Here is a 14,273-nt window from a genome sequence, read left to right on the forward strand (position 1 = left end):
CTGGGGCATGTACCTGGGTTGCAGGCACATCCCCAGTGGGAGGTTTGCAGGAGGCAGCTGATCGATGTTTCTCTCTTATCGATGTTTCTAACTCTCTATCTCTCTCCCTTCCTCTCTGTAACAAATCAATAAAATATATTTTAAAAAAAGATTAAATGAGTTAATATGTTAAGGCATAAGAACAGTGACAGGTACATAAAAATCTGCAGTGTTTAGTAGCTGCCACTGTTGTCATCTGTATTATTGCAATTATCATCTCCACCATCACATCCAGTGTTTCCGGTCGCAGCGATGCAGTCGGAGAACTGACTTTGCAGTCTTGTTGTTTTGATGGAGATCTTTTATTGTCTAGAAAGATGCTTGTGGGAGTTTTCCTTTAGTCTTGTATTTCAAAATATTGCCAGGATGGGCTTAAGTTTGAGTCTTGTCATTGATTTTGTCTGGAACCCACTGTGCTCCTCATAGTCGGCAAACTTCATTTATTTTAAGGACATTTTTTAGCCTTGTCTTTGATTATCGTTCTGTTCCATTTGTTTGCTATGTCCTCCCCAAACACTTCTGATTCTTAGCTTGGATGCCCATTTGTTAGTCTCGGTAACATTATCCTTCTTGCTTTTGTTCATTTCTGTATTGCTACCCCCAACACCTTATTTTGGGAAAACTTATCAAATATTTTCTCTATCCATTTACATAAAACATCAAGTATTTATTGAACATTAACCATATGTTAGGCTAGGTCACAAAGACTAGTTCTAGTAGGCACCTACCGGTGGATTCGGTATTCTCGGGTTCCACATCTGTGAATTCAGCCAATCAGTCAACCAACCAAAAAAAGTGACATGTTGCTGACACGTATTATGTAGTTAGGCCTGTAGTGGTTACATGTGTACTGAATATGTACAGACTTTTTCTTGTCATTATTTCATAAACAATAGAGTATAATAACTATATACATAACATTCACATCGTATTTGGTATGAAAATAATCTAGAGATGATTTAAAGTATCCGGGAGGATATGAAGAGATGACATACACATACTACACCATTTTATCCACAGGTTTCGGTGTCCATGAGGGTCCTGAAATCAATCCCCCATGGATCCCAAGGAATGGCTGTATCTACTTATATCTTCTGCTCACGGGCCTGGTGGGCTCAGGCCAGGGAAGGAAGAGGAAGTGGGGTCCGCAGCTGATGACTCGCAGTCAGGGTGGAGTCAGTGACCTTAGTCACAGAATCCTTATGGTCTCTGGCAGGAAATTCACATACCTTTCTAATTAGAATTCTAAATCAGTCTTTGATTGTAAAGATGAAAAGTTTGAGACCCGCAAAGATTGAGTGTTCTGTGCAGTGGCTCATGGTAAAACCAGGGCAAAAAAAGACAGGCCCACGGCTCTAAGCCAGTTTCCTTTCTGTTTTTTGATCTTCATTTTATAATTTGATGAAAGAGTGATGCATGCAAATCAGTAGAATATCTAATCAGCGTGACACTTTTGAGCATCTACTCTGTCCTGAGCCCTGTAGACCACACACCCGAGTAGTCGGGAAGCAGAATTGGAAAAAAAAGAAAAAAAAGGCATAGTTTGATTAAAAGTGAAAGGAAAGACATCCCCATTGGGAGAAATGGCATGTGCAGAAGTCTGGCCGTGGGAAGGTGAAACAGCGTGTGGGCATGTGTGTATGTTGGTGCGTGGGGCAGGGTGTTCCCACAGACCCTTGGGTTTAGTAAATAGCAGTGCAGTTGGGAAGGTGACCAGGTAGGGTCAGGAGGCTGGTGGATGGTGTTGGAGGCCAGGTTACAGCCACTTTAAACATGTCAAGGCTCACTTCTCATCTTAGAAACATTCAATTTTTCTCAAAAACGTTTGATTTCTATCTGGAGCGGATAGTGCGTCAGCACCAAACTTGTTCTCCGGCTATTTGAAGCATTTTTGCTCTCTGTAGGAGTTTCTGGGGAGTCAAACTGTTACAAGAGCTCACAGCAGGGAAAAGGAAGACAGAATTGGTTTGGAGGTGCTGCCTGAGGACCAGGCAGAATTACATTAAGGGGTCACCTCACCACCTCCATGCCGAAGGAGAGCCTCGGCAGGTCAGGGGGGCTGCCGCCTGGCCTCAGGGAGGGATCAGAGAGTCTTGTCCTGGAAGTGCTTTGATGCCTGGCTGGTGGGGGCCAATGCCATGTCCCCGCTTAGGTCTCAGCTCCCTGGAGGCCAGACTTCCTCCTTATTTGGTTCCAGATTTTGTGAGTGTAGGGTGCCATCAAATGTCATACAGTTATTCCTGACTTTGCACAGTTGAGAAGTATGATAGAGGGTTTGAGGCTCATTCCCCCAATATTCTATGGCTCAGTTCCAAGTAAGATGTAGTGCCACGTTTCCCACCTGCTGGGTTACACACAAGTCATATTTTTGTCTGTTTCTTTTCCTTAGTCTGTCTTCTAGGTATCATTTACACACAACAAAATACCTGTATTTTAAGTGTACAGTTGGATGGGTCTTACACAACTCTAACTAAGGGGCAGAAATTTTTATCACTGCAGAAACTTTTCTCATGCCCCCTTCCAGGCAGTCACCCCACCAGAGGTAATGCTTTTCTGATTATTAGTAATATTTGATCACCCAAATTGATATGTAGTATATCCCAATACCCCAGAGCGTTCTCTCATGCCTCACCTTGCTCATCACCTGCTCCCATAAGTAACTGTGATTCTGACGTTTATCGCTATAGATCAACTTGCCTATTCTTGAACTTTTCCTATGAATGAAATCATCATGCATCCTCCCCTTTTCTTGTTTTACAGGACATCATTTTCTTTTGAGATCCATCCACGTGGTGTATCTGTAGTGTGTTCCTTTTTCCTTGCTGTGTAGTATTCTGTTGTATGCATATGCATCAATTGGTTGAATCATAAGCACCCAACAGCTTCTGAATCAACTTCTTTCTCTCCTGACGTCTCTGTCTTTCAGTCCTTCAGTGGAAGCTAGCATGTGAGCTCCTGGCAACCAGCTCTGTGTCTGTTTTGTTCACTGTTGTACCCTCAGTGCCCAGGACAGAGTGTGCCATATAGCAGGTGCCCAGTGTGTGTATATGAACGAATGAAGGAATGAACCAGTGTTCAGAACACATCGTTTTCATTGTGTTCTATTCTAGTCCTGTGTATACTTCCCCATTCAAATCACAACTACAAGATTCTCAGGACAATTTCTTTGCCCACAAACTTACATGAATTTCGGGGCCCACTGATCACACTCAAGCTCTCTCTATAAGAGCTTTCCAAACCTCTAGACCAGGCGAGGTCCCTTTACAGCCCCATAATTACCTCTGTCACTCCCATCATGACGCTCATTGCACTTTATTGTCATTGCTGCTCTCATTGGCTCCCCTACCCTCTGACTCCTCTATTTCTTTCCACCTGTATTTCTTTTCACCACTAAATTCCACACTCAGCACTCTGGCCCATGAGAAGCACAGGGTACGTACTGGGTAGACTTCTTACAGAGGGACTTTCTCTCTGCGAGATTGTTCCTCTCAAGTCCACAGCCATTAGACAAAGTCCTTGTGAAGAGAGAGTGGATTTGAGAACATGCCCTCTGCTAAGGATGGAATGTTTGTGCCTTCCCCCGCCCCCCAATTCATCTGTTGATGTTCTAACCCCTCATGTGATTGTACTAGGAAGGGGTGCCTTAGAAAGGTGATGAGGTTTAGATGTGGTCATGGGGGGTGGAGCCCCCATTATGTGATTAGTGCCATTATGAGAAGAGGAAGAGACTAGAGACCTCTTTCTTCCCACTGTGTGAGGACACAGCAAGAAGACAGCAGTCTGCAAACCCAGAAGAGGGTTCTCACCACAAACTGAATTGGCAAGCACCTTGATCGTGGACTCCCCAGCCTCTGTTGTTTAATCTGCCCAGTCTGTGGTGTGTGTAATGGCCACCCAAGCTGCTCAGACATCCTCTGTGGATGATTTCTACTTAGGAAATAACATTTCATGGGCAGGGGCTTGTCTTCATCCTTTAAATATGTTAGACCACATATTAAACCTATGAATGCGTTTGGTGGACCATGGTCATGGAAAGCTAGACATTTACTTGAGTTTGTCCTGTGGAAATCTTAGCATGTTCATCTTCACCCAAATGTTTGGGAATCTGAGAGCCTGTAAGTACTAGATCTGTGAACTCTTCATCAATTTCTGTCCTTGGACATGATTGGACTCCCATCCTCTAGCTCGTACAACAAAGGGTGGCTGCGGGGTCCCAGAGATGTGTAAGCTGTTATGGCATGTGGTCTTTCTTCCTTTATTCTCAACATAGACTCTTCAGGGCTTTGTGCATGGGCTTCCTGAGGGTTCTAGGGTTCCGGAAATGATGTGCAAACTCTAGCTATTGTGCTTATGTGCATTGTCCTGGGATGGGAGCCTGGAATTTCTTACCGTATTTTCACAAGGACCCCTGCATCCGCCTTTCAGAACCACTGGTGTCAGGTTCCTTTAATGATCCTTCTAGTTAATTCCTGAAGTATCTCTCTCAAGTACAAGAGTAGAAAGGGTGGAGCAGGGATGCTACCTGAGCCCCGAGTTATGATGCCCCACCCCCACTTCTTCTAGCTTCACAGGCCCTGAGCCCTCTCTGGGCCTCAGTTTCCTTTCTGACTCTCGGTGGTTGGATTAGATGGCTCCCTAGGCTTCTTGCACTGTCTGGTTGAACAGTTCATCACAGGCAGGGAGGAGAGCTGACACAAATCAGCATGATCTTCCTGTGCATTTTGTGAAAGGGTGGTGTCTACCAAAATGTTGATTGTGTGTCTTATCCCAGCTTCTGTCTCTTGGAGCCACTAGTACATGTGACTTTTAAAGACTGCCAATCATAATCAATGAATTCCAAGAAAAAGAATAGGTAACACAATAATCTGACTGCTTTCTGGTGCCAGGACAGGAAACACTACGATGTTCTCTTGAGAGGACAGAGGGAGAGATGGCTGCATTGGTCCGTTTGCACAGGGACTTGTGAGCCAGTAAGTCATCGGAGATGGAGACATTTATATACTCGAGGGAATGTTTGCAACGATGCTTGCACCGACCATCAGAAATACGTGAAAAGAGACTCAACATTTGGGAAGATTAATACTTTATTTTCTTTCTGGTGGTCAGCAATTTACTGCTAATCTTGAAACTGGAGAGCACAAACCATAGTAGAAAGTCGATGGAAGAGAGTTTAATGTGGCCCCTTGTGCCAGCCCTGAAGTATTGAAGTCGGCTGCTCTGAGTTCTGTCCGGGGCCCTTCAGTGAGTAATTCGATTAAGGGGTTGGGCTGGGTCTTCGCAGAGCTGCAGATATCACCCATGAGGCCTCATTGGAGATGGATAGAAACTCGGGAGAGTTGACCATATGGGTCCGTATATTTAAAATGCACAAAGGATGAGCCCAGAAATTATCTGTCTGCCAACTTAACTTCTCTACCTGGAACAAATTATCCAAAAATCAATTTGCAAACACCTTTGAGATAACAAGGCCTTGAGTAATAACCTCCATGGCTTTGTAAAGAAAAGCATCTAGCTTGACTAATCCGCTTAATTTCCTTCTCTGACCAAATGGCAGGCTATAATAGAGGCAATCTGAAGCTGTCCCTTAAGATTTGCTCTGAGCCACTCTGAGAAAATATTGTCCAACCCTGTCTCATAGCAATTATTCTGTTTGCGGAGAATCTTTGTTGTTAGGTAATTAATTAGAAAGAAAACATGGAATGAGTTTTATCTATCCGGGAGTGCTCACCTGAGTTCCAAACGGAAGCTCATACCTGCCTCAGTCACCTGAATAACCCAGAGGTTCTCTTCAAGGTCTTGAATCTTGTACTCTACTCCCAAATGTCTCCCCAACCCTCCACTTCCTAAATCTGCTCATAACCCTTTACAGATAATCCCATTCCTGGAAGTTGGTCCTAAGAAAACATGAGACAAGCAGGACTGGAGTCATTCCCACAAGGAAGTTCATTGGAGCATTATTTATGCTAGCAAAACCTAGAGCAACTCATGTGCCTAACAACTGGAGAATAGTTAGTGTGATCACCTGATGGGTTATTTGGTAGCTGTTAAAGACAGGGATGGTAAAATCCAGGTAGTATATATGCAAAGCCCTTAGGATATAATAAGTTGAAGGGAAAACAAATGTACATTGTATCTATGTGTTACCGGAACCGCATGAAAAAAATTTTACGTATATGAATAGGAACTGGAATGGAACATAGAGAAATAAAAAAGGCTATTGTGTTGGGTGGTAGGGAAGGGAACACATTTTCTCTTGCTTCTTACTTTCTTTATTGTTGTTCCACGGCTATTTTTTGCAACAAATAAAAAATATATCCCCTTTGATTTTTACAAAATGGGCATCAAGAGGCAAACTGCCTCCCGAGGGGAGAGCTAGTGTCGGAAGGCATGCGGCTGTGGGTTCCATCCTGCCTGTGCTCCATGATCTTGGTTCGGTGACCTGGCCACTTGAGTTCTAAGTTTTTTCCTCCCTATAAAAACAGAGGTGATAATGTCTCAAGAACTATGCAAAGTAATGCATGTGAGGTCTTTTGGCCAATGAGAAGTACAAAACAAACGTTGATTTCTGTAGCTTTGCCGGTGGGAGGCCACTACAAAGGCATGTTGAAAGCCTGGTCTCTTTAGCTGAAGATACATACAGTGGCAACAGGTCACAAGTCCTATAGAATAAATGCCTAATATGCAAATAGACCTAACAGCGGGACACAGGTGGAACAACTGGTTGCTATGACGCACACTGACTGCCGGGGAGCAGACAATGCAGGAGCTGCCCCCAGCCCGCAGGCCCCAGGCCAGCCAAGTGGGGGCCCCCCCGATCACCCTGCTGGTCGCCCCATAGATCGGCCCTGATCGCTGGCCAGGCCTAGGGACCCTACCTGTGCACGAATTTCGTGCACCGGGCCTCTAGAACAGTGTAACTTGTCATGACTCTTCCCTTGACCCTTGATTCCCACCGGGGCCACTCTGGCCAGTGGCACTGTCCTTGCTGGAGGAGCCTGCTGGGATCGAGGGAGACGCTGGATGCTTGCTGTGCCGTCATCCTCTCACTCCTGAGGCTCAAGTCACTCTCAGGGAGAACTTCCACTAGGAATCTCTGTGTTCCTGTAAAAGAAATGTGTGTCAACCTCAGACAACCCTGGGTTCTGAACCAAACTCTGCCTCAGTAAAGGCAGGCCCTTATTTGAGGATTGAAAGTGGAATATTAACCCAGATGGCTTTGCTGTGTTCTGGAAAGACCCTTCCCTCACAAGCGCCCTCTCCCTTTTCTTTCTTAAATGAAAGAGCTAGGGGAGGTATGACATGTAGTTAGTGAAGAAATACTGGTTCAGGTACTTACATACAAAAAAGTGAAAATCATAGTAAGACCGAGATTCTGTCTCTAACTATATCCCTGAGATGTCCCAGCTCTGAATGCAGCTCAAGAAATTAAAAGAACTCAGTGTTTACTTTTTTTTTTTTTTTTTTTGCAAATCACATTATTTCTATTATCTCATTCCCCCTCCAACTATTCAATGGGGTTAAAGAGGGATTTGGGCTGTTTTATGGCCCTGTCTGGAATCCTGTCCCTTGCGTGCTTGGGTTTTGTTCTGTAACCATGAGAGTCTTATGTCCTTTTCTGACCATTTGTCTTTCAGAGCCTCCCACACCTATTGCCCCCCCAGAGCTGCTGGCTGTGGGGGCCACGTACCTATGGATCAAGCCGAACGCCAACTCCATCATTGGGGACGGCCCCATCATCCTGAAGGAGGTGGAGTACCGCACCACCACGGGCACCTGGGCCGAGACCCACATCGTGGACTCGCCCAACTATAAGCTGTGGCATCTGGACCCGGATGTGGAGTATGAGATCCGGGTTCTACTCACAAGACCAGGAGAGGGGGGCACAGGGCCCCCGGGGCCTCCGCTCACCACCAGGACCAAGTGTGCAGGTAAGAGCCTCCATCCTGGCTTCATTTGGGGAGGCTGGGCAGATCTTCCTCTGTGACAATCACGCCTAAACTTCTAGGTGTGAGCCTGCGTCCTGTTGGGGAGAAAAACAGTCAGGGTGTTGGTGTAGCCTCAGAGGACCTCCTGGCTTTGGTGACATCTGTGCAGACCTTCTGGCTCTCACAGACTCTGGCTGTGTCCGGTTCTGACAGTGTTGCCAATGCGAGGCTAGTTTGAGCATCACTGTCCGAGGCCTTTGTCGTTGTGTCTCTGAGGGCTCCGGTCTCTGACCGTGACCCCTGAAGGTCTCATTTGGACTTTACCCTGAGTGCTTCCAGTTCCTGTTTTGTTTCTGATTGAAGCTGTGTCCCTGAGGATCCCTGGGCTGGGCCTCTGACCCTAAGGAGTTCTTGATTTTGACCATTCATCTGGGGGTCCCTGGCCCCATGTTCCCGGGGGTCCTTGGCTCCACCTGTTTCTCTGAGGTTCCTGCATGCTGCTTACCAGTGTGCTGGCTGGGACTGTGTCTTGGGGGAGGACCGTTTGGATCCTGCTGTGTCCCTGAGGGCTCCGGGACGCTCTGCTGTTTCTAATAAGGGGTGTTGGCCGAGATTCTGTCTCTAACTATATCCCTGAGATGTCCCAGCTCTGAATGCAACTCAAGAAATTAAAAGAACTCAGTGTTTACTTTTTTTTTTTTTGGCAAATCACATTATTTCTATTATCTCATTCCCCCCTCTAACTATTCAATATAGGTATTTTTATATCACATATATGAGAATGAATGGAGACTCAGTATTTTTAAACTTTGTGTTCCAAGTTGTAGAATTGGCCAGTGGCAGCCAGGATTTGCACCTGACTTCAATGCCCTTGGTCATTGGTTGCAGCATGGTGAATAAGCAGAGAGGTGTGTGCCAACTGTGAGGTACAAATAGTTGGGGGTATTTCCGGGGGGGCCAGGGAAGCCATGGCACGGGCTGCTGGCTTCCAGGGGAAAAGGCGTCACTGTTGGCTTCGGGGTGGGGAGAGAAAGACATGCCAGCACAGTGCCTACCATGGAACAAAAAGCCAAGTAAAACAGTCCGTTCTGCTACAGTGTGATATGCGTGTTCTTAAAAATCATTGCACTATGCAAAGCCATGCAATAAAAATAAATGGGCTTGTGAGGCATGACACACGTACTTGTCATCAGTGTCACCTTAAAAAAAAAGGAGAGAAACCTAGTAAAACTGGTGGCACAATTTTACACACGTTAATGGCCAGGGTATGCATAAAAACTGCAGCACATGTGGGGTGTTAGCTTGGAAAGTCCTGACATTTGTTTGTGGAAGTGTGCGTCAGAAAGGTTGCAGCCTGAAAGGCAATGTGAGATGGTGAGGAGGGCGTCTGAAAGTGCTGGAGCGTGATACACCAGGTGTGGCTGGATGTGGCTCATCACGCCGGCGGCGAGCTGAGGGAGCAGGGAGATGCTGCAGGTGGGTGCTCTGTGTGGATTCCTATGCGGCTCAGTTCAGTTGGGTACAGTTTTCCGCTTCACTCATGTGTCTGCATACAAATGTGAAATTTGCGTTATGCTCAAATTGTTTCCTAATATGTCAGTCATGATGGAACACATCCACATTGCCAAAATAAGAGTTCCAGAGGAATTGACTAGAACCATTCTAAAGTATCTCAGTCGCGTATCTTGGCTCTATGTAACCCAAAGTTAATATTGCCATTGCTTGGGAATATTCCTTTGAAAGTTATTGAACCACTGTGATGAATGGAAGTGCCGTTTTCTTGATTATTTTCAAAACTGGGCCTTTGGTAAAATTCCTCATTGAAACCTGATTATGAAACTTACTACTTTGAAAGGACATGGGATATGTTATTAAATCAGGTAATGCCTTATCTCAGCTTTGCAATTCAATATCCATCCATAAAAATAATTGATTCTATCCTGCCGATGAGACTTGCCTCTTTCCACAGGGTAAATCTAAGGGTTTCCAAGGTTTTCGATCTTTATAAATGATATTCAGAGTACTGTTAGGAGCCCCCATGGACTTACTGCTGATGATCATATAATACAGTTTGAAATTCAATCGCAAGATGATCATCTCAATAAAAATTTACAATCTATTGAAAATTGTTGCCATGACCGTGCAATGGATTTTGCATGTTAAAAACACAGTTGTCTGACTATCACTATAAAAATTATGAGTTGAAATGCTGTTTATAGCTTTATATTTAAAAAAATGTTGTTTAAGTAAGTTATGACTAAAATCTTCAATAACCCACATTTTCTAAAATGTGGCATTAAGAAGATAATCTTTCCCACAGTTCCACTGATGGTAGAATGTTCTTTGCCTCGTAATTAATTTTTAAGAGAATCCCAAGGTTGATATTCATTTATGGGTTAGTAGTCTGAGTCCTCCTACCCTTTCCCTATTCATTATTAATAGCACTGAAAACATACTCATTTTTTTTTTTTTTTTACAAAATAGAAAACGAGAGAGTGTGGAGGGTGGAAGGTATAATTTCTGCTCAGAGGAATTTTCAGGCTGGGTTTAGATTCCAACAAAACAGCATAAAGGGTAAAACATAAACATAAAGTCAAGTATTGAAATACCAAACTTCATGGAGGGAAACAAGTCTGGTGTGGAAAGAGCAATGCTCTTAGAATGATCTGGAGCAGTGGTTTTCAAAGTGTGGTCCCCAGGCCCCCTGCACTGGCACCCCTGGGAACGTGTTAGAAAGGCAAATTCTCAGGCCCCACGCCCCTGACCTAATGATTCAGAAATTCTTAGATTGGGGCCCAGAGATCTATGCTTTAAGGAGCCCTCTGGGTGATGCTGATACACACCCACATTTAAGAAATACTCATAGACTGTGACACACCAACACGCCACTCTCAGAATGCCCATTTTAACGCTTGATCCTTGAGGCATCGGTGAGAGGTAGATAGGAGGAAAACTTAAGGCTCAGAGTGATCAAACCAAGGTTACAAATCAATTCAGAGCTTAGAGCTGAATCTCTTGACCTGAGGAACTCCCCAGTATGTGGACTGATGGAGCTTCCTCTGCAAGTGTCTGCTTGCGTGTGGGATTGGGTGATGGGGAGACTGGTCGCTATGGAGACCAGCGGAGAATGAATGGCTGCCGTGCCCTGTCGCAGTGGTCCTTTTCACCAGACATCTACTGAGTCACTTCCATGTGCCAGACTCTGTACTAGGCACTGAGGGCAGAGGCTGGCCTAGGAAGGACATGCTAAAAGTAGGCAGAGGCGCATAGCAAAAATGTACAAGTTCAGGTATAGCTTAGTAAGATACCAGAGGGCCCAGTCAGCAAGGGCAGGTGGGGATGTATTATGTGTATTCCTACGTGTCTCCGTTCAGATGGGTGCAGTTTTCTGCTTCACTCGTGTGTCTGCATACAAATGTGAAATTTGTGTTATGCTCAAATTTTTTCCTAATATGTCAGTCATGATGGAACACATCCACATGACAGGGCACTGAGCAGGTAAACCATCAGGGCACTGGCAAGGTCCACCCCTTAAGCGTAGATATCATCAATAAGAGTTTGGTGGAGCCATTTTCTGAGGTTGAAAACACAAAAGATGGGCTGGGGAAAGGCAGTAGGTTTAGGTCTGCATACCTTGTGTGTGAGGTGAAGACGTACAACTGGTGATGCTGTATGTAAACCTGGAGCTCAGGGGAGACCAGCAGATTACCTCTCCCTCTGCCGTGAGAGGCACCTGATTGCACCTGGATTTTAGAATCAAAGGGACTTCTTAGCACCAATGAACGCAATTTAATTCTCTTTCTTCATGCTGTTCTCTTGAGATGCCCTATTCACTTGCTTTTTTCATTCATCATTTTGTTCCTTTTGCTCCATTTAATCATTCACCATCCTTCCTGAGATACAGGCCCGGGGAGCAAATGTGCTAATGTACATCAAAGTGCTTTGGAAAGCTCAAAATACTCTTTAGATGCCTATAATGAAACCAATCATCATTATTTGTTGCTGCTGCTGCTACGCATGTTATGATTATGAATCATCATATCAATGCAGGAAGTCTTACTTGTCCATTTCTCTGGGCTGACTGGCTTCTGGAAGGGTGGACATATTCTTTTGTTGTTCTTCATCCAATGGGAAATCCCACTTCCAAACATGATGATCATATTGTCGTATGGACTCTCAGAGGTTTTCTTGTCTACAACAGTGGGTGGCTTCCTCTGGCACAGCCCCAACTGCAGACGTGCAGTGATATGAGTTGGGCCTAGGAGGCCTGTTTGGTGCCCACGCAGCCTCACTTTGAATGCTGCCTCTGATGGGAAGTTCACACTCTTCCATAGCAGACTATCTCACTGCTGGGATCCGGGGTGGTTACTGGTATTCTCTACCCAGTGTTAGCCTGGTTATCATGCACTTCTAAACGGGGTCCTTTGTAAGAGCAGAGAATCTTCATTAGGTTTAAAAGAGTTGGAGCAGCAGAGGTAGATGGGCAGAAAACTTAGGTTCAGAATTATCATCCATTTGGAGCCCACAAGGAGAACCAAGGACAATGACACTGAGAATGGGGACCAAGCTCAGTAAGTAGAGAAGGCAGGTGAAATAAGAGATGCAGACACAACATTGGTCCAGCTTGTCTCTGCATCACCCAGCATCAGGCAGAGAAACTCTCCCTCATTGTAGCCTAAATCTGTCTCCATGCAACACTCACTTATGGATCCTGGTTTTGCTCTCGGGGCATATTCCTCCTTATCTCCAAAACAGGTCTTTAGCCACCTAAAGTGGTATCAATCTCCAGAAAGCTCTTCCCTTCATCCCCCAGAGTCCTGATTGAGCCAGAATCTGGGCAGCAGTCTTTTCATCATAGTTATGGAGTCACCAAGCAACAATTCAGCAAGTCAAGTGGTCATACATCCCCCATAATTGCTTACTCCTGGGAATGTCAGGCCCAGTGCCTGGGAGCCCACTTCCTTGTGATCTCATGGCGTTGAGGCTCTCCACGGGAAGAGTGACTGTGTACAGCCAGAAACAGGACAGATGCTGCTGTTTGGAGGGTTCTCTTCCCATTCTCTCCACCTTCTGGTTGATCGCACATTCAATGCTATTTACATATTTATGGATTTCTACTTAAAGTGGTATGTGTCTACCACCCTCTTTTATCCAGCAGGTCATTAGAATTTAGTGAAAAAAATAGGGGCATTAGAACCAAAAAGAATCTGGTTTTTATTTTAAGCCACAACTTGCTAGCTGGATAATAGGTTGCTTGTCTGTGCCTCAATCCCCCCCTTTTTTTCAATTTATGGGGTAGTGCAAAACACCATTTTGTTGTGAAGCTTTAGTGAGATAAGTTATGTCTTTCAGAGAATCCAGCATATAGAAGCCCCTTAATGAACTTTATTTAGAAATAAACCTGAGGCCTGCAGAGAGGGTGTCAGCACCTAAACTGCTCTCCCTCACTGTGCCATGATGAACCCTGTTATGAAGGAATTCTCTAGTTGCTGCTGTACTTTCTCAGACATTCGTGGGTTAGTGCAGAAGCTCTGGTTGCTGCAGCGAAGGTGGGGCGTGTGTGGTCATGCAGATGTTGCGGCGTCCTTGATGTATGGCTGCTAGCCTTGGGGGTGGCTGCGATGGAACCTCATGATGGGAGGAATGGGACTGGTCCTTTTTCTGACTCTGTGAGTAAGAGAGAGGCATGTTCTCCAGAGCCTCTTTCTTATGGGAGGTCAAGGCTAGTAAGGATGAAGCCTTGCAAACATCAGGTAGGAGTGAGTCCTGAACCTCTGCAACCAGCATCCTGAGGTGGGCACTGAGTTTCCAGTCTAGCTTGCCGTTCTAGGACAGCGTGGAGACATAGAAAGAGGGAAAGAATCATTGAGGGTCTAGGTAGAAAAAAGCCACGTAAGTAGCCTTGGAAGGCCTTTCCATCCCCCCCCGCCCCCCTTCTCGCTGTACAGTTGGGGGGGGGGGTGTGGACGGGGGATAACCATAACCTGAATTAACTCTTAGGGCTCTGAATTAGAAGTAAACACAACTTCCTTCTGGGAAGGATGATGATATGGGCACAGACATCTAACTGCCCTGCCATATCCTGGTGAGATGATCCACAAATCTTAAGAAAAACACATCAAAATTAGCCAATAGAAGTGGAATCACCACCTCACTCAACATCAAAGCAATGTGTAAAGACAAATGGAGAAATCCACAACATTGTGAAAAACTGGGGAAGGGGGACGGGTCTCCCATGCAGGCCGTGCCCTGCCCAAGGGACATTGTTTCTAGAGTGGTGCCGGTGAGCCCGCTTGAAGGCAGCCATTG

At 45.3% G+C, this 14,273-nt stretch overlaps 1 protein-coding gene across 9 annotated transcripts in view; it reads left to right on the top strand.

Moving 5' to 3' along the window:
* PTPRT (protein tyrosine phosphatase receptor type T) overlaps positions 1-14,273 on the top strand; it is a 943,168-nt gene that overhangs the window by 431,715 nt on the left and 497,180 nt on the right. For all 9 annotated transcript variants that reach the window (XM_081096943.1, XM_081096945.1, XM_081096948.1 and 6 more), the window contains exon 7: positions 7,674-7,967. In XM_081096943.1, coding sequence (XP_080953069.1) covers positions 7,674-7,967 — 294 coding nt within the window. The remainder of the gene's footprint in view (positions 1-7,673; positions 7,968-14,273) is intronic.

This window comes from Myotis nattereri (genome assembly GCF_964212035.1).
Source record: "Myotis nattereri genome assembly, chromosome: 8".
Taxonomy (NCBI): Eukaryota; Metazoa; Chordata; class Mammalia; order Chiroptera; family Vespertilionidae; genus Myotis; species Myotis nattereri.